At 43.2% G+C, this 22,575-nt stretch overlaps 4 protein-coding genes and 1 non-coding gene across 11 annotated transcripts in view; 2 read left to right on the top strand and 3 right to left on the bottom strand.

Annotated features, from left to right (window-relative positions):
• Window positions 1-162: 162 nt before the first annotated feature.
• On the bottom strand, window positions 163-10,465 carry LOC136435358 (dystroglycan 1-like). Of its 4 annotated transcripts, XM_066428805.1 has the most exons (7): window positions 10,371-10,465; window positions 9,097-9,211; window positions 6,953-7,387; window positions 5,256-6,720; window positions 4,311-4,472; window positions 2,601-2,818; window positions 163-2,068 (listed from the first exon to the last, which is right to left on the bottom strand). In XM_066428805.1, exons 3-7 carry the CDS (start codon window positions 7,295-7,297, stop codon window positions 1,109-1,111), a joined length of 3,150 nt encoding a protein of 1,049 aa, XP_066284902.1. In that variant the 5' UTR covers window positions 7,298-7,387; window positions 9,097-9,211; window positions 10,371-10,465; the 3' UTR covers window positions 163-1,108. The 4 variants fall into 4 exon arrangements, with proteins under 4 accessions (XP_066284902.1, XP_066284900.1, XP_066284903.1 ...); XM_066428803.1 differs by having other exon boundaries at window positions 4,311-6,720; XM_066428806.1 differs by lacking the exon at window positions 4,311-4,472.
• A 6-nt stretch (window positions 10,466-10,471) lies between these two features.
• LOC136435365 (histone-lysine N-methyltransferase SETMAR-like) lies at window positions 10,472-12,022 on the top strand. The gene is made up of 2 exons (XM_066428816.1): window positions 10,472-10,716; window positions 11,214-12,022. Exons 1-2 carry the CDS (start codon window positions 10,618-10,620, stop codon window positions 12,006-12,008), a joined length of 894 nt encoding a protein of 297 aa, XP_066284913.1. The 5' UTR covers window positions 10,472-10,617; the 3' UTR covers window positions 12,009-12,022.
• Window positions 12,013-16,839, bottom strand: LOC136435362 (formylglycine-generating enzyme-like). The gene is made up of 9 exons (XM_066428812.1): window positions 16,330-16,839; window positions 15,086-15,160; window positions 14,754-14,836; window positions 14,151-14,273; window positions 13,947-14,007; window positions 13,713-13,766; window positions 13,465-13,578; window positions 13,176-13,241; window positions 12,013-13,004 (listed from the first exon to the last, which is right to left on the bottom strand). Exons 1-9 carry the CDS (start codon window positions 16,795-16,797, stop codon window positions 12,879-12,881), a joined length of 1,170 nt encoding a protein of 389 aa, XP_066284909.1. The 5' UTR covers window positions 16,798-16,839; the 3' UTR covers window positions 12,013-12,878.
• A 124-nt stretch (window positions 16,840-16,963) lies between these two features.
• Trnay-gua (transfer RNA tyrosine (anticodon GUA)) lies at window positions 16,964-17,050 on the bottom strand. The gene is given in 2 exon segments: window positions 16,964-16,999; window positions 17,014-17,050. It is a non-coding gene; the product is annotated as a tRNA-Tyr (tRNA).
• A 324-nt stretch (window positions 17,051-17,374) lies between these two features.
• LOC136435356 (inositol 1,4,5-trisphosphate receptor-like) overlaps window positions 17,375-22,575 on the top strand; it is a 95,882-nt gene continuing 90,681 nt past the window's right edge. For all 4 annotated transcript variants that reach the window (XM_066428792.1, XM_066428791.1, XM_066428793.1 and 1 more), the window contains exons 1-2: window positions 17,375-17,799; window positions 18,201-18,271. In XM_066428792.1, coding sequence (XP_066284889.1) covers window positions 17,711-17,799; window positions 18,201-18,271 — 160 coding nt within the window. In that variant the 5' untranslated portion in view covers window positions 17,375-17,710. The remainder of the gene's footprint in view (window positions 17,800-18,200; window positions 18,272-22,575) is intronic.

Raw genomic sequence — 22,575 nt, 5'->3', positions numbered from 1 at the left:
TTTGTAAGATGTTATATTTTCATGTATTTTTCATTTTACTTCACTTTTGTTATCAATATACACAGTACAATCAATACTTCTGCAGTAGCAGTTGGTATACCAAATATTTGCTGTATAAAAAGGCAAGTTTTATAGGATATATTAAGAGACACCAGACATAAATTTACTAGCTTGTTCAAAAATCTTTATTTCCCATTTCAAAAAATCTCTTGATCCTTAAATAATTCATAAATCTACTCAAATATTACTGAGCAACCTGTGCTACTGGAGAAAAATGTACAATCTAACGACTGGAGACCAACAAAATATTTACACACAGAACTTTCCTAGAACAAGAAATAATCATTATCAATCTTGATTTTAATAAGTACCAAGATGCTTTGCTCTACCAGAGAGCTAGGCTATAACTATGGGAAGGTTAGAAGAATTCATGACCGGTACTCCCTATATCATTAGACTACTTAGTATGTACTGAAAGTTAAGTTCACACTTAGGTTTGTACAAAAGGTAAAGAGTCTATAAGACTAGATTGTCTATATTCAGCTCAGTACCATTTCTGATCGTTTTATTCCTGGGAAAGTAATAAAACAAATTCAATTTTTTCCTCAAAATACATTTTTAAATCTGAGCTTAACTATTGCTTCTTTCATCATCACAAATATGCTTACACCTAAAAAAGGCAGAGGAAATACTTTCACCTGGAATGTGTCAAGATATGTTTCATTTCACTGGTAAAATCTTGCATAGATGAGCTTTTGTTGCCTCCAATGTGATGATTATATACATACAACTTAAAGTACTGAAGACTGCTTGTCTTCCGGATCAATCAACAACTGCCACTTTGGTCCACTGACAAACTTATAATTATGTACATGTATCTACAAAGAAATGAGTATCATTGAAATAAAATCATACCGAAACAAGTATCACTATGACAATACCATATTTTGTACTTGTGTAAAGGACACAGTTTGCTGATGTTGGTTCTTGGACATATTTCAAAAGTGTGATTGTACCATGACCTACCAGGAAACATCTGGACACTACCATTATTATGTATACTGCAATCCTCACACATTTACCTTAGTTACCATATTGCTTCTGGGGATCACACTTTGGTGTCAGCAAAGCTGAGTGGCGCAGGCAGGGGGGAGGCACTTGGTGTGTAGGGTGGGGGGAGTCTGTAGGGAGGGGGAGGTTTCCTGGGAACAGACGCCGTGTATCTGGGGGGTGGGGGGAGGGCTGCAGCCTGGGGCTCCATCCCGCTCAGTAGTTGCTGAGTGTCTGGGATTCTGTACGGAGGGGGGGCAGGTCTCCGTGTTGGCAGGTGGGTGGCTGGTGGCTTCTCATCGGGAAGAACGATTGGCTTGCTGGGTTTGGTGTCCTTCATTTCTACCTCGTCCTCCAGCACGATAGGTTTGCGATTTTTGGTGAGCGTTAGCTTGTCGTATTTGGGGAGCTTCTTGCCGGACTTCTTACTTCTGTAGAGACAGCAGGCGATGACCCCCAGGAGCAGCAGTATAGCTGCGATGCATGCAGCAGGGACAACAGTACTAAGCAGATGGTTGGAATGGCTGAGTGGGGCTGGGGCTAGGGTAGCTGCAGTGGTGGGAAGGGGTGAGACCACTGCGAGATCACACACACCCTGGTACCTCACTCTGGCCTCAGTCACAGGATACTCGGGTGACAAGGAAGTCACAAAGTCAGGGTTTACTGTTCTGTCAGGATTTATCAGTTCCTCTGCAAGTCTCTGTATGGTGGAATTCTGGCAGGTAGTTGAGGACAAGGAGATGTTGCTCCAGGAAAACACAACCGATCCCTCCTCTACTGAGTCAATGAGGATAAAGTTGGTGGTCCTGTCACGGAAGTGGGTGGAGATCTTCTCTGACAGACTGATCCAGCTGAGGATGTCAGGCTGGAAAGTGTTGTAGTCGATGTCGATGACAGCTGTGAAGATGTGGGAGGGGGTGGGGGGCTGGGTGACGGTCAGTTGGAAGGAGTCCCGCGTGGCCAGACCTTGGGAGTCGTACGCAACTAAGATGAAGTGGTAGATCTGGTTGGCTGAGTCCTGAAGATGCAAATATCCAAAGATCATAAGTCAGATTATTGCCACTGAGTTTGTAAAAGATTCAACTGAAGATATTTTACAGAGATTGAATATGTTGTTAGTTATAAAAGTACATAAAACCTCAACTTACTATACTGCACTATTGTAGCTCAACAAATTGCTGTCTAGTTTATTTTAGACTGTTGATTTACAATGTATGTAAAGGAAACACACACAAACAGCTAAAACTTACAAAATGTAAGGTTTGCAGTTTGAATACAGAAAAGAAAACTGAAAGTATACCTGTGGCAGAGATTGAAGGTAGTTCTCTCAAAATTGAGCCCTTTTGAAGAAAGGACAACTGTTACCCACAACAACAGCAGGATGTGTTTACACGAGGCAGAACCGGAACAACCAGTCATGCATTAGCATAACTTTACCCAGGGATGTTCCATTCTTGTTTTAGGGGAGTAATTCAGACAGCAAACACATGTACAGGGGTCAAGAGAGAAAAGATTTCAGCACAGACATGTGTGAAGATAGTTGCTCTTACCAATGGAGGAATCCCATACAAGGCTTGCCATTCATCGTTCAGTAGCAGCCAGGTTGTACCGTCCAAGGCGACCAGCTCCAGGGTCAGCCCTCGGGTGTTCATGGCGTCCTCCATGTCGTAGAAGGTGTCGTAAGGCACGCGGCTGTAGTACACCTGTCCTGCAGCCACCTGCAGGTGGTCCAGGTGGTTCACCAGTAATGGCGGCTGGTTGGGTGGAACTGAGGGTGAGGGCAGGAAACAAGTTACATCTCTGCTATAGTAGACAGAAGGATGTTATGTACTAGATATGATAAAAATAGCCTTCACTAGCTATCATATCACCCACAACTCATCATTCTGTCCCCTGTCGGGAGGTAAAGGTGGAAGCAGATTCACACTAAACAAAGTAACACAGAGTAACACAACCACAAGTTAAAGCTTCCTATTCCAACTACTGCTACACAGGTGGAGAAGACCATAGTTTCCATCAGTAGCTGGCGAATGGCAGGTGGAAGCAGACAAAGAAACATGATACATGCCACCAACATCTAAAGGTACACATCACATACATGTACATCTTAAAACTGTGAGAGAACTCTTACTAAAGGTGGGTTATGGAGGTGTCAACATAAAGCACATCAATGTGTCACAGTGTTCTCGCCAGAATTTTTTCACAGCATATATAGGGGTCAGGTACAGAAGGCCAACTTTAAGCGGCGCAAGCTACGAAGAAATTACCACAGAGTAGGGAGTCCGGCTTGTTCCCCCGGAAAATTTTTGAATTCATAACCTAATGAGACACTATTTCCTGCATTTTGAGGGATAAATTTTGTGAAGTAAAGTTTTTCCTCTGTTACAGCCTCATTCTAAAGCCAAATATGAACTTTTTATAAGATTTATGAAGGGTCACAAGGTTCTTTCCAGAAAGAAACACCCCTATGCTGGTTGAAACACAACATAGGGGTCTAGACCACAGCATAGGGGGTCCAAATCACAGCATAGGGGGCCCCTATGCTGAAAAGGCCTGGCGAGAACACTGTGTCAACATATAACACCACATAACATGAATAAAAAGTTGATGTTATATTCCTTCCTTCATGCTAAGAGTAAGAGTGTAATTATAACATAGACTTATAGAAGTCCTATATGAAGTGTGGTAGAAGTGCAATGTTAGCACACATGTTCTGGTCCAGGCAGGTGAAGTCTTGATGTGTACTTATACTGAAGGTGAGAATTCTTGTATTGGTGTAATAAAACAAGAACAACCAGATAAATTGAACTTCTCATTCATCTACTGTTCTCTCAGCTATTTACAGATACAAAGGCTCTCTGTCAACTCCCTCCTATGATTTGTGAGGAGAGAGGTAGGGGGACAGGTTTGGGAAAGAACAGCATCTGATGATGAGATCATATATCAGGTATTTCATCTTGTGGAATGAAATCATGTAAAGGTCTCTGCTTTTGTGAAGTATGTCATAAATGTGTGAAGGTGCATCTGACTGTTTGCATAGACGTGCTGAACAAAATACAAGTCCATTCACGGTTGTGACTACGCATATGCAGTGTCAAAGGTGAAGGTTCTTGTCTCGACATTGTCTACCGCCGGGTTTTGTTTACGTCTCAGGGGCCTTTACCTTTGACACTGCACATGCATAGTCGCAACCGTGAATGGGCTTATACAAACAACATAACCTACATGCAAAAGGAAACCAAACCAAGTGCAGACCTCACCTGTAGGCGTGCTGCTGCTAGACACTACTGCAGTGGAACTCACCACTGCTGGACTGGGGGTGGGCAGGGTGCTGAGTGTGCTGTTAGACACTAGTGCAGCGGTAGAACTGACCACTGGCAGGCTGGGGGTGGGCAGGGTGCTTAAGGTGCTGGAAGTGGGAACTGTGAAAACAACAGAACTGAGGGAACTAGCACTAGACGCAGACACCAATGGAGAGCTGGGAGTGAGCTGGTCACCAGGGAAAGAGGTAGGAGAGGGTGATGGGGATGGGGAAGAGGGTAGGGATGAGGTGAGCAATGAGGATGCTAGAGACCCCGGTACTGCGGTTGATGGTGCAAAACCACTCAACATAGGGCTGGCAGATGTGTACACACTAGCTGTGGCAACTTCACTGGTGACGGCTGGACTTGTTACAACCACACTGGGTGTGGCAAGTTCTGGAGCCACGGAGGATGCACTACTTGCACTAAGTCTACTCAAGGTTGCAATACTTGCAGCAAATGCACTACTTGTGGCAAGGTCTCTACTTAAAGATGGTGCACTTATCGTATCAAGTCCGCTCAAGGTTGCACTAACTGTGGCAGGCACAGTACCTGTGACAGACATGCTTGTTGCGAGCACACTGGGTGTGGCAAGTTCTGGAGTCACTGCAGATGCACTACTTGTGCTAAATCTACTCAATGTGGCAAGTTCACTAACTGTGGCAGACACAGTCCCTGGGACAGACATGCTTGTTGCGAGCACACGGGATGTGGCTAATTCTAGAGTCACTGCAGATTCACTACTTGTGCTAAGTCTACTCAACGTGGCAAGTTCACTAATTGTCTCAAACACAGAAGAAGTGGCAAGTCTACTGGCTGAGACAAATGCTGTGGAGCCTGCAAACCCACCGCTTGAGCTTAGTGCACTAGTTGGAGTGACCACACTGGACGTGTCAGACTTACGAGAGGTGGCAACTGCAGAGACTGAAGTTGGCAGTAGCACCGGTGTGCTGGATTGCACTTCTATGTCAGTGGCAAGTGCACTTGTGCTACCTGGTGTAGGGCTCGGTGTAAGACTGAGTTGTGAGGATGTGGTGAAAACTGCTGTGATGCTGGGTGTGGTTGAGAGCTCCATGGAGGAACCTATGCCTGTGCTTGGTAGGGTAGACGACAATAGCTGGACTGTAGTTGTTGGTTCTTCCCTCACACTGGTGGCTGTTGGTTGTATTGCGGCTGTAAAACTTGTTGTTTCGAACACTACTGTTGGTAATGAGAGTGAAGATATCCCAGAGATGGTTACAGTTGGTGAGAAGGAAAGAACTGGACTTGAAGGCTCCAAACTTAAGTCAGGACCGGTGAATGTTGGCAGAACACCAAGAGTAGAGGCTGTGGAGGGAGCCAGAGGTGGTGACATACTTGTGACGACCGGAGTAGAGGAGGCTGGCATCACCGTTGCCACAGGGGAAGGTGAGATTCCAGTGGAAGGGGTGACAGGTAGAAAGGAGAAACTTTCCGTTGCCTCCAACGTTGGGCTGGCGACCAAGCTTGGGGTGACTGTGGGACTTAGTGGCTGAGTGGACAGGGAGGGTAGAGATGGGAGGGGGGCTGTGGAAAAGGCACTTAGGCTGGAGAGTGAGACTGGGGTTGCAGTAGGGATGGAGGATGGTGGGAAGAGGGTGGTGGTTGGGGTTGGCATGGGCGTGGCAAACCCTGCAGCCTGTCTTCTCCGTCTCTGCTCCCGGGAGGCCGATGACGTCACCTGCCAGCCGACGACGCCATGCCCCAGGACTCTGGTCAAGACCCCCTCCATCGCGTTGTGCTCCATCACCTTGGAGAAGTCCTCCACGCCACGGAACAGCCCGCAGCTGAGCCGCCATGACAGTTCTGTGGACGTGTGCAGGGACAGGACTGTGCTGATGTTGGCATTCCCTGGTCCAGCCACCAACACAGACTCCTCTAACAGTTTACCAACGTTCGAACTACGTCGCTGGGTGAGCTTCAAGCTCTGTGGGTCTCTCCTCACAAAGTCTGCAAACTTGACAACCAAGTCTACTCTCTGTCTGGGTGGGAGATCCTCAACGTTCACTGAAAGTCTAACCACAGCCCTGGTCTCTCCATTATAACATACAGTATTACTTTTCTGCGAGTCTTCCACAGACATTTTTGTATTAGTTGTCTTTTCTCTAACTTGTAGAAAATCCCCCTGAATTGGATCAAACTGAAGACTCTCAGGTTGTGCTGTAGATTCTGTAAGAACAACTTCCAGCTGGAATATGTCAGACGTTGATTGTGTTGAATCTGTTGCCATAGCAACCACGCTGATGTAATACAGTCCCTCATCCGTTACCATGGGGACTCCAAAGATTGTTCTTGTTGATTGGTCGAATTCCAGCCAATGAGGAAGCTTCTTAGAGTCTACCTCAGTAACCTGTAAGGTACAAATGACAAAGTTTCATTAGGACAATTGTTATATATATTTCTGACATGATACTAGCTATGTAACCAATTACTAGTATCTACCCTTTACAGACAATCAACAACCTTCAAACAATCCCATAATTCGGTACACAAAAAAAGAGTCCTGTGTGATCAAAGACAAAAGTGAAAAACAGACAGACAGTACAAAATGTGTATAGCAGTTTGGAGACAAAGATTGTTACCTTGAAGCTATCCACAGTTGTCCCGAACACATCCCCAGGTACCTGGTACATGAAGGCCCTCCCCGCCGTGGCTCTCATGTCAGGGATGCCCCATCCCACCGGCTGCCCCGACTCCGCCCACCCTGCCCCACCTGCAGACCCCTCCCCCACCCCTGCAGCAAACACTGGCAGTGCACAAGTGAGCACCAACAATCCTACAGCCAGTAACAACGCACAGGGGCCGACTGTCACATTCCGCAGCACCAGGTGTGCGTGGCACCTGTGCAGGTGTGGCTGCGGACGGCTGCAAGTTCTCATCCCATTTCTCACGTCTGTTTCACAGGGGTTGTTCCTCCTGGTTGCCATGATGATGAAGGCAAGCAGATGCTTATGTTGTCTCAAGGTTGAAGAAACGTCCTGGTTTCAGTTTCCACTTCATTACCATAAGGACCAATCCTGTGAAATGGTACAAAATATAAAAATTGAATTTATACTGAAAACATTTTGACATAAAACACAGCAAAAGTTTGCAATTTCTGGATACATTTTGGCATCTAGGACACTATCTGTTATGCTAACGTATACAAACTTCATACCTAACCACCCGTGGACTTATAAAATCTGGTGTATGTGGACAGGTGGTCACTATAAACAGGATTCTTAATGCTTGTGTCGTTCAGAGAAAGTATCTAAGGCATCACCAAAAAGTGGTCAATCTGACCAGGTGGTCCTCATGTAGAGATGGCCACTTGTACAGGTTTCATGGTCATGCATTTTATGGAGGGATATCATCCAGAAAGTGGATCTACCACCAGTTCTTTGCCTGCCCAGTAAGTATAACACTGTTCAATGCATTACATACTGATTAGTCATAGTTACTATTTTGGGGTCATCTGTCAAGAGGTGGCATGGTGGGGTGTGGTCACTCCGATTGTTTGGGTTTCATGGGTCAAAGTCTGAACTATGTCTGATATTCTATTTTTATTGCTTCATGTTGTTTTAGAAAACAAGCAAAACATAAGGATGTTTTGAAAACACCTGAAAGAGACCAAGCTAAAGAAACATTTTACCTAAAGGCTGTGTTGTTACCTGCACATTGCACAGTACTGGTCTGTAGCTGAATTTTAGGGTAACCTTACCCACAACTATGTTTGCAGGTTGCACACTCAGGTAGCTCAACTTCAGGGGAGGTTGTCATACCTTAATTACATGTTTGCACTTGTGTACTAGTAATAAAGAATCAATTGCTTGTTCCCTACTCTACTCTAAGCGTATACTACAGTCATGTACCCAAAATCCCATCAACAACTGGCCACTTAACACCCGAATCCCAACCGTTTACTAGTAAACACCCTTCTTGAGTTGCCCCTAAAAGTATGTACACAGTAAACCATACGACATGAGCCATCTTATCTGTGCCAATCTGTACAGTTGGCGCTCAAACGGACACGTAGTCCCGTCTTCGTTATCTGTCTCTGCGATCGTGTTGGTGGGAACTGTTCATAAAGTAGACACCTTATACACTTAATCCTGCTCAGGAATCCTTAAGAGCGATGAGACGGGACAATGGGCCTGTAGTTTTGTTACAGCACAAGGAAAGCCTGTCTTTGGTTGTACATGATCCCCAAACTGTGTGAGAGTTATACGGCCTTTCAAGTATGGTATAGGTTACCAAAAATCCTGCCAACATAGAGGCATCACCATGGAAAATTTTGTAAGGATTGTACCTCTTTTAACAACTATTTTCAAGTCATTTATACAAGTCCTTGTTGAATAGTACTGATAATGACTATGACTATGAGGTACTCATGATACTGTTCTATACTTGTCCCTTCCTGAAGAAAAAGGAGAAGGATAAAAACTGATAATTTCAGCTGGACTTTCTGTTAGTCCAGTTGAAAAGCTGAGCTGTTCGACAGGGAGGCATCATTGTTAGAAAAACACTAGACCTACTGTTAAAACAGTAGTCAACTATTGTCATGCACTGATTACTAAGTATTAGTAACAGTAAAATAATGTATACCTTTTATCTTAATCTTACCTTAATATAAAATCCTTCTCAGGATACAAACAGAGGCAATTAGAGTATAACTTTTGGAAGCTTTGAAATAATGTTAATCACTTAATGGCCATTACACTATTCTACAGTACAGTGTAGAACTCACCATGAGAAAGCTGCAATGCTTGCTGGCACATGAAGAGTGTGGGAACTAACGCTTGCAGTGGGTCCGCAAAGCTAACATCGTCATGGGGCTAAATCCTAACTGGGAACAGTCTACTCTGAGGAAAAAAGGGAGAATACTTCTTAGTGTTATCAAAAGATTCCCTCTTCTTGTATTCATAAAAGTGAAACAAAAACAGGAAAATGGATTCAAACTGTTATGTTCATGCTGCGGGCACAAGTGGTAATCAAACAACCTTAAATTAAAGAGTCGATATCTCCCAGCCAGGCTGAGAGATCACCCTATATTCTGAATCACACTTGGTACCTCCCTGATAGCCATGTAATGCTACCGGACACACTATATGGGTCAAGTGGGGGTGCAGGTATGTTAGTGTGGACCCAGCCCACCACAACACTGGCTACAAGACTGCAGGACACAGTTACTAATCACCACCTGCCACTAGTAGGCAAGACGAGGTTTTAAAAATAGGCAAAAAGGAGAAAATATGAAAACACTCTGAAAAATCGCATCAAGGCTAATGTTATATCAGGTTCAAATACATAATGAACATTAATATTGTTATAATGTGAATGCTATTTGAACTTAGGTTGATCACTTAACTATAAGGTCCTATAACTTTGAAGTTCGGACTTACATTGGAACTACCTAAGTTAACTGTTCAGGTCAATGTCATTTTTTCGGATAACATATCTCTCAACAAATGAGTTGTTGATTTCAATTCTACATGAAACCTTTGTGGCCTGTTTAACAATAACAGTTGTCACATCATTGCACTAAATCAGAGACCCAAGCTGGTTGTCGATATTCTACTCTACTCTACTATAAAGTATAAGCATAAACAAGGAACGTTTACTGGGCCTTTTGAATAGTTGATCACTTCAAGATTCCAGAAAATTAATAGTAACGTTAACGTTAAACTTGCTTGTATCAGCGCTTTGTAGCGTTATCACCTTAGTTCAAGTTATTTATTTGCTCGTCGTTAGCTGTGCTTTTCTGGTACGTCTTCATCCATGTAGACCAGTGGCACCTCAAATTTGTGCGCAACACACAGAAAACAATGGCATGTTATGCATGAAAGGAAATAAATTATGGCGAACAACAACAACACCTGGACACACCTGGCTAGACATTCAACAACTGTTAGGCCGCGTTCTGATCACATTTCAAGGTCTCCGAGTGGTTCATTTTGTTCAGGGATCACATGTCAATGTAAGGGACATCTTTGTACGTCCTAAAATAGTTGGTTTACTCACCTTTAAGACCGCAACAACGCCTTACTAAAATACAGCGTCCCTATCCCCCTTGGCACCGTTACATTTTCACCTGGATACCCGACGGTCACCTGTTTTACCCACAATGCCATGACCTACTAATCACGGTTTAAAAGAGACCCCTGGCGTTTAGCAGTAAAAATGCAGGTTATTATTGCAGTCACTGCTGCATTTATTCACTAAATCGACAGGGGGCACGTTTGATCCATGAGGGAAGTATGCATGCAACATGGAGCTTTTGGTTGTGGATGACGTTTGTTGTGGGTTGGAAAACGTTGCAGTTCCTGCTCTTAGCAACGTCGAAGGCACAAGACTGTCTGATATTAAGGTACCATGTATTGTACTGACGTGGTTTCACATAGATGTACTCTACTCTACTGTAGACATAGGTGTTCAGTTGGGGAGCCACCTCCGGAGGGGGGGAGGGGTGGAACATCTTATACAGTACTTTGGCACTTGTGAACCCTTTGAAAAGAAAAATAACAAAATAGAAAAACGATTTCTTAATGGCATGTCAATACTTTTACTGCACAAATTTTGATAGTATAATGAGGTAACAATGAGCTCCACATGTTTTCAACATTTCTGAAACTTTTATGTTACTAGTAATAGTACTAGTATGTAACGTTACCTGACATCAAAATCATTAGATACTAGTTACATGTAGTAATTGAATAGTTTGTATTCCAACAGACGAATAGAATTTGTTGATCTTATCCATCAACAGAAGTCTACATTGTAGTTTCTATTCACTGTGTCAATGTTGAAAATAAACATAGACTTGATGTGCAAAACTGTTTCATGTTGTCTTCATTACAATCCCAGTACACTCCCACCAACGTCACTGGCCCAGGTGCCCCTGCAGACCCCAGTGAGATGATGTACGAAGGCTGTGACTGTCATACTCCCAGCTGCTCCTCAGACTGCCCCTGCATCCTCCGATATGGACCAACATACGACAACTCAGGCTGCCTTCTAACAGAACAACTCGAGAAGTTCCTCCGCTCCAAACCCGTCCTGGAGTGCAACACCTCCTGTCAGTGTGGGGAACAGTGTTCCAACCGTGTGGCCCAGAAAGGTGTCTCCTTAAAACTGCAAGTCTTCCACTCCCCTCAAAAAGGCTGGGGGGTGCGGGCTGCTGAGAGAATACCATTGGGGAGGTTCGTGTGTGAGTACGCTGGGGAGGTACTCGGATTAGAGGAGGCAAGGAAGAGGACTCAGAACATGAAACAAGAAGACATGAACTACATACTCGCACTCAGGGAACACATTGCAGGTGGAAGGATAGTAGAGACACACGTAGATCCAACCTACATAGGAAATGTAGGTAGATATATAAACCATTCCTGTGCACCAAACTTACTGATGCTGCCAGTCAGGGTGGACTCAGAGGTCCCCAAACTTGCACTCTTTGCTGGGAGAGACATAGCAATAGGAGAGGAGCTGTCGTTCGACTATTCAGGGGAGTACGGGAATGTTGCAAAACAGGGACAGTTACAGAAGGAGACAGAAAAGAGCAAAGACTCATCAAAACTGAAGCCTTGCTTCTGTGGGTCTGAAATGTGTACAGGTTTTCTTCCTTTTGATCCAAGTCTGTATGAAGTGCATGAAATAAAGTAACAAATTCATGATGACTGTTTATTGTGGACTCACTACTTTGATACCATCTTCATAAAAAGTAGAGATGGTATGAAAACCCATACCAAAGTAAACATCTACATTCGAATGCTCATAAGCACGGTATCAGTTAACATGGTCATAGCGGCCCATAAGCATAGTTTCAAGCATGTTGACTATTGTTACAATGTCCTCAATACTGTGTGAGGTACAAGTAACACATCTATCTAATTCTGATTGTTTTTGCTATCAGCAGCTACATTACATGTATTACTTAATATAGAATTGTGTTAAACAAAGACGCACCAAATCTTCAATCATGGCATGCTTTCAGTTTCATGGCATACTTCTTTACATGTAATTTTTAAGCTGCGGTGAAATTTGTAACTTTCCTATCAAAACATTATTTTCTGAGTTCTTGTATTTAGAAAATTTACATTCTATACCATTATGGCATCTGTCCTATCTCAGATAAGAAATATTGCACTTTATGGAATGGCTGATTTTAAAAAAGCTGACAAATTCTACACCCTTCCCATCTGAAGTACAAGTATACTTACTTTTCACTTCTTCGCAAGCACAGAACACTTTTAAATTGCACAAAACAAACACCTGTATTGGGCTGCATGTTACATAACTTAGAATTATGATTCATGATTCGTGTAACTTGTTTATACTATACTATCTTCAGTATTCTATCAGGCAAATTGTCACCTAAACATAATCTGACATGGAAGACATTCTGACATTTAGAATCTAAGTACATTGTGTACCTGGTATATCTAATTCCCATACTAGTATCTAATCTCCATCCAACTGCTTCATTTACTGCAATTATTACATAGCAGACTCCCCTCCCCCCAACCTGGGGCTTCACAGTTTGACCTCCCCCACCCCCTGGGGAAGTTTGTCAGCGAAACATCTGAATCCCAGGTTGGAGGCGGAGCTGTCGGGGGTGTTCTGACTACGGGCAGCGTTCCTGTACCTGTAGCAATAATCCTGGGGAGAGGGGGGAGGCAAGAATTGTCAATGGAGAGGAATCTTTTATATTCAAAGACAGTCCAACATTTAAGAGAATTGCAATCAGCAAGTAGCTAAGAACTGAATGAACACCACCATCTCTGCAAATCAGTTTCATGACATTTAAGATATGATGACAAGAATCTTTACCTCATGACACATGTAGGACCCTCCCTTCTTCACCTTGTCATTGGTTGCACTGCTGGCTGGTCCTTTCTGGAAAATGGGTAAAAGAAAGCGATCAGTTTCTCATTCATTTGTATATTATTATGTTTGAATACATATTTGAGATAGATTGATCTGGGAACTGACTAGTGGATAAAAATATTGCAGTGTCATTCTGAACCCTCCTTTTACATTTCTTCATCATACCGTGTGTGTACAGAGTTATCTTGTAGCTCCTGTGTGTGATGGATGCACAGTTACCCTCGGTACTTACAGGGTTAACTTGTAGCTCCTGAGTGTGGCGGACACTCAGCCAGTCTGATACCCACTCCCACACGTTGCCTGCCGTGTTGTACAGCCCAAACTTGTTGGGTTTGTAGGACGTCACCTGCAATTCACCAAGCAAAACCTGTCACAGACTTACAGACCCTACAGTGTCAGGAAAATTCAAACAGCATAAATTAGAGACTCGGAATATTCTTAAGACTGATGAGTCAAGCGAGAAGAAAGTGTGAGACTTACCGGAGCTGTAGAAACATATCCATCTTCTTCTGTGTTCACCTCAGGAAACTTGCCCTACAGAAACATTGATAACCATATCTGAAACTTAGTAACATTGAGGCAGGTTATAAGAGATTACAGTCAGATACAGACACAGATATATGTATAGCTGAATGGTGTCGAATTGCCAATTTGCAGTTCTACTGTAAATCCAGAAGATGGAGATTTTGTCTATCCTGACAAGAATTTCCTCACCTGCCATATGTTCATCCTGTGTTCTCCCTTTGGCATGGGGTTGTTTCCCCATGGATACAATCTGCCAGGAGATGGAAAAAGGAAAACCATCACTGTACAATTAACACTGAAGCTAAGCATATTCAATATGATGTATGACATTACAAGATGCAGTACTGTCAACAAATGCTAGATGGCAGTACATGACTACTGTCCAGATTATACCTGTTCTCCAGGCCTCCCCGGCTGGCGTACTCCCACTCCGCCTCAGTGGGAAGCCTCTTCCCTGCCCAGGTACAGTAGGCGACGGCATCGTTCCAGGACACATGCACTACAGGGTGGTCCATTCTGTAGAGCATAGGAAACAATGCTTGTTAGAGTCATAGAGTTAATACTATAATCTCATACCAAGTAGTATTATCATCACATGTGCAAGAGAATGATGACACCAAATCCCCACCTATGGCAAATCACTCTCAGAAATGACAGTCCCTAAAGTTCCTGTGGCACAAGTTTTCAACAGAATTTAGCCTGCATCATTGGTATGACCACATTCTCTTAAATGACTACCTGCTATTTCAATTCCTGCTTCTGCATCAAATTCAAAATTGACCAATAGCCTCTTACCACATAGTCATAGAACAGCAAATATTCTATTCATCACAAAAATATGTACAGTACATTGTATTTCATTAAATAATATGAGCAGTATTGCCAGCAAACTTAAGACAATGTATAGAGAGACAGAGAGAGAGACACACACACACAAACAGACACACACAGAGAGAGACAGATGGAGAGAGAGATAGAGAGCTTGTCCATGTTCACCTGTTGATGATGTCAGAGTCCAGGCCCTCGGGGTGTCTCCAGTCTGCACCTTTCACAGGCAGCCACCAGGGGGCGCCGGCAACCTCAAGAAAGGGACATCAGACTCAGACATGACTCACAACATTCACATAATGGGTGGTAACAAAACCATCCTCTGTAGTGACCGCTGGCTCAATGCTTTTTGCTTGCAGCAGCTTGCTAACCACCGTGGTAAGCAAGCGAAAAGCATTGAGCCAGCGGTCCCTTCAGAGGATGGTACTCAGGTTAAACAAAATCAGTCTACCATAATGAAAAGAGAAAGATTTTGTACACAATGAAGTTCCACAACTTACTGCTTGAGTTATTTCTGACTTCACTTTTTCACTGATGAGATTCTCCAAAACAAAGGAGTCCCCAAACTTCTCCGCCTAAAAGAGACAGGTATATTTGTAATTCACGACCTTTTATTTTTACATTTCATCAAATGACAATGTCCATCCATGCAACATGCCTGTACGAATCCTAGACAACTCGCCCCAAGTCCAACTCGCCCCAACTATTTACTACCAACTCGCCCCAAATTAGGGCTTATCAAACCTGGTTTTATACCGGTTTTACATCCATAAATCCTACTTCTAAATATTACTTTACATGTCAATAAACCTTGTGACTCTAATTTAACATTTGTTTTCTTAGCTGGGCACGTATTTAGCAACGAACTCGGGATTCACTGGCGGGCCCGGTCAGCGCGTCGGCCCGCCGTGTCACAGTGTACGGCCGCTAGCTCTAGTCTCAAGCATGGCGATCCGAAATACTGTTGCTTACCTTATGTGCTAGGAAACTTTAAGTATTATATAAAGCTTCTTGGAGCATGTACTTGAAGAATAATTTGAGTCAGCAGTCATCAGCCATGCTTGAGATTACAGCGAGCGATCGCGAGCGGGCGCAGGTCCCGGTGAACCCGGCGGGCCGACATGTAACATGGCCCGCCGGCGCCCTCGGCATCAATCGGCGTTAAAACAGAGAAGAGAATGTTAAGATATTGAGTAACGAAGCTTTGTCAGCATGTTAAGTAATATTTAGAAGCCAGAGATATGCATATAAAACCAAGTTTCATAAGCCCTAAACTGGGGCGAGTTGGTCGTAAATAATTGGGGCGAGTTGGACTTGGGGCGAGTTGACCTGTTACCGCCTGTACTGTGGGCCTAACCTCCTTGGTTTGATACAAGGTACCATCGACGTTGAACAGATCGTCCGACAGGATGAAAAGAAGAATATGATGACCAGGACAATCATTGTTAATTTTTTCCCAATAAGAAAAAAAAAAACATTCTGTGACACATTAAGTTACTGGTCTATTGACCTCTAGGTCGTTTGTGCAAGTGTCCGCTTGGTCAGCTGTGAGCTTCCCAAAAGTTGACTGACCTCTAGGTCATTACCCCGAAACGATGCTTGCCTACCAGCCGTTGTAGTTGAAGTATTTATCGATTTTAGAATACTTTTTTTGGATTTGAAACGGGACATTGTATAATGGCCTTAAATAGAAGAAATTGATTCTAGTAGAAAGTGAAGGACAAGTCTTCCAACTGTGTCGCACCTCGGTAACATATCCGGCTTCCCTAACAAAGATATCAAACTCGGCGTTCGACACCTCGTACACATCGGCGTGGAAGGAGTCGACCCGCACTCTTCTGGCCGGGCCCTCCCCGTCTTGGGGAAACTTCACGGCATCCGTGCCCATCGTGAACTCTCCACCGCGAACAAACACCATCTGATTCGTCCTTGTAGTTGTGGAACTCTTCGCAGTCCTTGCAGCATCCTTGTCAAACTTCGGAGTTTCGGCGCCCCCCTCCCCCTCAACCGGTTTGCTGTATGTGGCCTTGTCCCTGCTAGTTGCTGCACAGCCACAGCTTTCGTCCTTGTCGGATTTACATGATGCTTCCTCTGCCTCCTGACCTTGTAACAGAACAGGGATGAATACAAGCAGGAGAACAACAACGTATAAGTAGAGTATGTGGCACTGCCACTGGCAGGAAAAGTTTTTCTTTGCGATGGAGGCAGCCATCTTGAATCGTCTGATGCCCTGAAAGGGGGTGTGTCAACCTCGACCCCTGTAAACTTGTTGCTCAAATAAAACGAAAAATAAAAAAGTAATAAATAATTGTGAAAAATAATGTTCAATGCACATTTGCCTCAATGTGCCCCACATTGATTTAGATGAAGAAAAAAACTCCGATGAGGCGGATTTGAACCACCGACCTAAGGATGCCAGCAACAACCACTACAGTCCTCCGCTCTACCAACTGAGCTATCATCGGATTGACGGTGACGAAGCTGAAACATAGGGTTTTGAACACTGTTTTAGAAAATATCATCTCTCGATGTGAAATATATTATTTACGTCCTAATTTTTAATGAATTACATAAAATAATGACAGAATATGATTAAAATATCAAGATATAATGACATACTTACAGTCTTGAACAAAATTTACGGTGAACTACATTTCTACTCAACCAGTAGCTATGATTGGTTAGATGTTTTACAATAAACCAATCAGCGTTGAACATAGGGCCAAAGTGGTATATCATTCCGCCCAAACTGCAGAATACGTGATGAGGCTCGCGCAATGTTAAATTTTCCGGATGTCAGTTGTTCGGTTCACTTCCTCATAACTCATGCAGTGGTGGAGTGAGGAAAACTGTGTTTGCACGGCTGGTCCTGAGTTCTTTTTCGCCCAAGTTTCCGCAGTATCTGCAATTTTCTGGGCGACCGAGTAATCTAGTGAAGAATTGAAGTGCCTACGGCGACTGTCGGGAACTTTAGCCGGTCATGAAAGGCGCAGTTAGCTGGGTCGAGACGACAGTCGTCTGAAAAGTTGGCCCGCCCCTAGCTGAGATGGCAGATCTCACCGTTCATTCATCCAAAACTCTCCTGCTCTGAGACTGGTGGCAGACTTCACTCCAGCGAGCCGACGATGGGCGAGCCGTCGAGCTTCCTCCACATCGGCGACATCGTGTCCCTGTTCGCCGAGGGCTCTGTCAGCGGCTTCATATCAACTCTTGGGTAGGCAGACAAGCTAGATTTCTCAATGTAGACCTGTGGGCATGGCTGACTTTTTGCATGTTTTGTGTTTGTGTTCCGACCAGTGTCTGATGTGCCGTGTTACACCCACCAACAACTATGTTATTCTCCGATCCAACATGCACTTCCGTGATCGCCCTGTCGTTCTCTCGTATTAAGTTGCACGCAATAAATATATTGATACCTCTCGTATGTTATGGGTGAAATTTGCATGCAAAAATACGACGAAAACAGTGAGTATAGAATTTCTTTGCATTCAGGTCATAATTTTGTCAATCGGCGTTTCTTCTTCATCTGGCAAACGACACAAAGCTTGATCATGCTTCTTTACAATAAAAGAACTAAATCGTGTGGAGCTGATCTTGTGTTTTCTCCTTGTCCAGCCTGGTTGATGACCGGTGCGTGGTCCAGCCAGACGCCGGCGACCTCTCCAACCCGCCCAAGAAGTTCCGAGGTGTGTGTACATGTGCATGTGTGAGGTGTAAATACGGCCTAATGTGGGCTCTGCAAACTGGATTAACCATATGGACGTTTACCATCTGGGTAAAATCAGTGCAAAATGTATTACAAGCTCTCAACCCCTGTTGTAAATGACTGTTATTACTCCAAGCTGTAGTAATAAAATCTGACAACTAGGAAGTAGACTAAAAGTAAAACGTAGAACACTACATTGGGCCGTCTGTATAGCTAGGAAGTCTCCATCTATATATCAGGTAACCAGAGTCCACAGGTTTCAGGTCTTTTGTTGTGGAGTTCAAGGTTAACAGGTGACTTGTTGGTTCTACACATGATATGAGCAAAAGGTGTTAAACAGTGCATATTCATCAGGAATGCGAGTGTAAACAACTGTTGCTTTCACACCACATGTGCATGACTGTTTACAGGTCAAATAGGCCAGGGGGTGTGGCAGGTCACTGTAGTGAACTAGACTGGGGTCCAGTATTATCAATCAATGCTAATCAATCTGTTATTGGAACTGCCACACTTTGTAAGGTTTGTTAGTAGTAGTGCTATTCAAGTCTGCAAGTTGGTCACTGACTGTCCATTTATCTTCATTTCTCGCCCATTGATTCAGCCATCAGCAATGCCTACAGTACAGTATTACCTGACCATCATGTTCCTTATTTATAGAAATCTATGCATTCAAAATTTCTGTAATTGAAGTGCATTGCAACACGATGTAGGCATATGTCTGGCTCGCACATATGAAATACAAATACAAGTGATGCTTACCTGTTTCATGTTTTGTATGGCAAATTTATACTGAAGAAAACAAGATGCTTCCCCTCTAGATTTAAAGTGTTAGCTTTTCCTTTACTCCCACACTGCCAAAGTCATCCCTTGTTTGTATTGAGATTCATGTGTGTTGGCAGATTGGATTTCCCCATTATGTGCAACAGGTGGCCAATCTGGTCCCAGCTCGCCTGATGGTACTGTGAACGTTATTAGGGCTCCAAGTAATGCCCTCTGGTATGGTGATGCAAATAGATCTGGATTGAACCTTGATGGATCCTATTCAACGCAAAATTAATGGGCGCTTAAACCGTCTCTGTGGAGGTTATTACATGTCACCTTCTAGTAACATTCCCGATAATACCAGTCATCAAAATTTTCCACACGTATCATATGGGTGGATATGGCATCTCCATCCATCTGTATCATATAGCATTTGGCCTCTCGAAATCGAGTCGGATAACACAGCCTTTTGGATGCTTGTATGAAACATGCAGACAATATAGTGAGAGAGTTAAGGCTTAGACTGGAATTACGGTATGTGCATCAGTTATGTCACAGGTGTAGGATAGCCTGTATGTAATGGCAACACAGATTACCATTTAGTAGTCTGACGGTAAAAAGTAATATGTATTCTTGTTCTGCATCAGACTATCTTTGCATAGGGTACACGTGGGTTAAAATGCTTTTGGGTTGTAAATGACAAGGAGACGTAAAAAGTAATAAAAGGTAAGGTGATCATGATGTTCTACGAGGTCTTAAACACCACTTCTTCAGACCTAAAAACCTCCCTAAAAACCTCCTATATATCATATGTGACAGGTGAAAATCTCCTTCATCCCTCCCTGAAAAGGAAGAGGCTTTACAGTTGGCCCATAGCACCTATAGAGTTCTTTGAGCAAAGATGAAAGCTTTTCTTTTCTTTCCCCTTTGCTCAGTTGTCCGATGAATCAGTGTGCTTGGAAAGCAAAGCATAAAAGATCATAGGAAATGGTAATATTGCATGCAGATCTGAGATTATGGAGGACTGTCCTTTTTTTTAGTTAAAGTTATTATATTTTGACGTCTTTTTTTGCAGATACTTGCACCAAGTCACAGTTAAGCATATGTAGGTTATGAAACCAGATAGAGTTTTATCAATGTAATAAGCCAATTTTGCTCCTTGTAGTTGAATGTTAGATTGGCTCATTAATGTAAAGATGACTCATGCTTTTTCATGCAAACAGTGATGACTTCAAAGTTCATGGACTGATCGAGTCAGCCAAGCTTGCAGCTAATTGGCTTCATTATCCACTGCAGTGTTCCAAATGGTTGTACATGAATAACCCAATCTTTAAGTAGTAAGGAAACCAGTCAAGAAGGAACCTTCGTAAGGTCAAGGCAGACAACAGCCACTCAGGGCTATTTCTAGAAAAATTGAATAAGAGGGAGCACACACAGGCGAGGGAGCCAATTCTATGTATTTATGGAAGAATCAATTGCTGAGTGAAGGCTGTATGCTGGATATTAAGGTAAAATCTGAAGTTGACAAGGGGGCGCTGGGCTGAAACAAGAGGGCGCAGCGCCCCTCTTTCCCGATTTAGATGAACCTCTGATCCACTAATCCCTTCCATTCTCAACTGCATCTTGCCCAAAAGAAATGTAACTGACTCTGTGGCTGAAGTCAAGCCTGGGTTGCAGTGATAAGAAGGAAGTGGTAACTGTTTTACCAACTAATTACACATGTGACTTCCTGGTTTAGTCAACTGATATTGAAATACTCATACATTTTTTGTACTTGTACATGGCATTACTGATAATACATAGACCAAACCATGTGGTTAATTGTATTGTGATGTATTGCAGGCCACGAGGCTGGATTTGTAAGCTAATGCAATTTGGGTAGTGTGTAGGCTTCTTTTTTAAAACTATTCCAATCATATAGAAAAGTTTCTGTTCAAAACTGCCTCTCCCTGTAAAGATGATACCCATCCAGAAAAGTACAAATGTGTGGCTGCTACTGAGGTCCCAGTAGTGACATCCTATGGGGCTGTAACTTGTGTAAGCCTGATCCTACCAAAGGCAGCAGACAGGGATAAAAGTTAAAACAGCTTAACTATTTGTAGCCTTATGGAGCTTAACCCTGCCAGTGTCGGGCCTTATTCGTAGTCAGCTTTATAATCAGCTGAAACATCTCCTGGTCTATGCAAGTCAGATTAGCACAAGCCTTTAGATTGTGTAATCTTTGTACTAAAGGTCCTTAGTGATGAATGTTGCTGTAATATTGGCTTATACAGATCATACTGCAAAGATGTGTTGTCGTGCCTCCAGCACCATGCACAAGTTATCACTGTCACAAGTACATGTAAGTCATGAATGTAGTAGGCTGACGTATTTCCTGACATCCAAGGGTTTCTTCATACTCAGAATTCTGCTGGGGTGCAGATAAGATAGCTGTGAGTCTGACGGAGGCTCAAGTGCTTGTATCATGCTATGGAGGACAGAACAAATGCCCTATGATATACATGTAACCCTGCCACTCTAACAGTGAAATGGTTGGTATTCAAGATGTAGTCTAGCATATCAGCATTTAAGCCTATCTGGATAACCCCAGTAACCCCTGAGTCAAACATCAACATGGACATGGTAATCTCCTTATCTGACGTTGAGTTTAATCTGAGCAGCAAAATCCTGTTGACAGTCAGGTGCAGTATGAACAGATGTAGTCAACTTATGGTACAGTACTGGCAGGAATATGAATGGGTCAAAGTTGTTCGCACATGTGAACATTGTACTTGTAGAGCTGGTTTGGTATTATAGTGATGTTCTGCATGTTGTTTTGTTAACCTTTTGACTCAGTGTGCTGAGTCTTTGTTTTTGGTGTGTGTGTGTTTGTTTATATGTTATTGTGTGTTTGTAGTTATTTGAGTGACAGGAAGTAAGTGAGAACATAACAGTAAATGCCAGACTTGCCAGAGTGGCAGGAAGTACAGGTCAGAGGTGGTAGAATTTTTTTCCTGGTACCACAATGAAGAATGTGGAACATACATTATGAATAGACAGGTAGACAAACATTTAAGAGTTAGATATTCTTAATAACAAGGGAAGAAGGGAGATGCCTGCTGCTTTCTTTGCATTTATTAGTTCTACTTATATGTTAGGCACAAAATGCCATGCCTACAGTTTGCAAGAAGATTTTGAGCTGTTGTTTGTTGTCCTTGTTTGACCTCAGTATTTGAGTAGTATTCTTTTTTTTAAAGCAGACGGAAGTCCAGGTAAAGACCAAGTTTTTCATGGAAATGTTCCGATCGCCCAGACTCATTACCAAAGGCTGACAGACAAGAGGAGACAGAAGTGTTTTGGTTTGACTGTAAGTGTAAGGTCAGAAGAGGCTGTATGCCTTAAATGGCACTGTTTCAGGTACTCAGGAAGACATTCCAAGAATGACAGCTAACTCCTGGGAGCAGGGAAACATGCCGACATGTGAGATCATTAGAGACATTTTACTCCCCTCCTCTTATGAGGTATTACCTGTATACAGGACTG

This window comes from Branchiostoma lanceolatum, chromosome 5 (genome assembly GCF_035083965.1).
Source record: "Branchiostoma lanceolatum isolate klBraLanc5 chromosome 5, klBraLanc5.hap2, whole genome shotgun sequence".
Taxonomy (NCBI): Eukaryota; Metazoa; Chordata; class Leptocardii; order Amphioxiformes; family Branchiostomatidae; genus Branchiostoma; species Branchiostoma lanceolatum.
The sequence above is the reverse complement of the archived record's forward strand: the minus strand, read 5'-3'. Positions and strand labels throughout refer to the sequence as shown.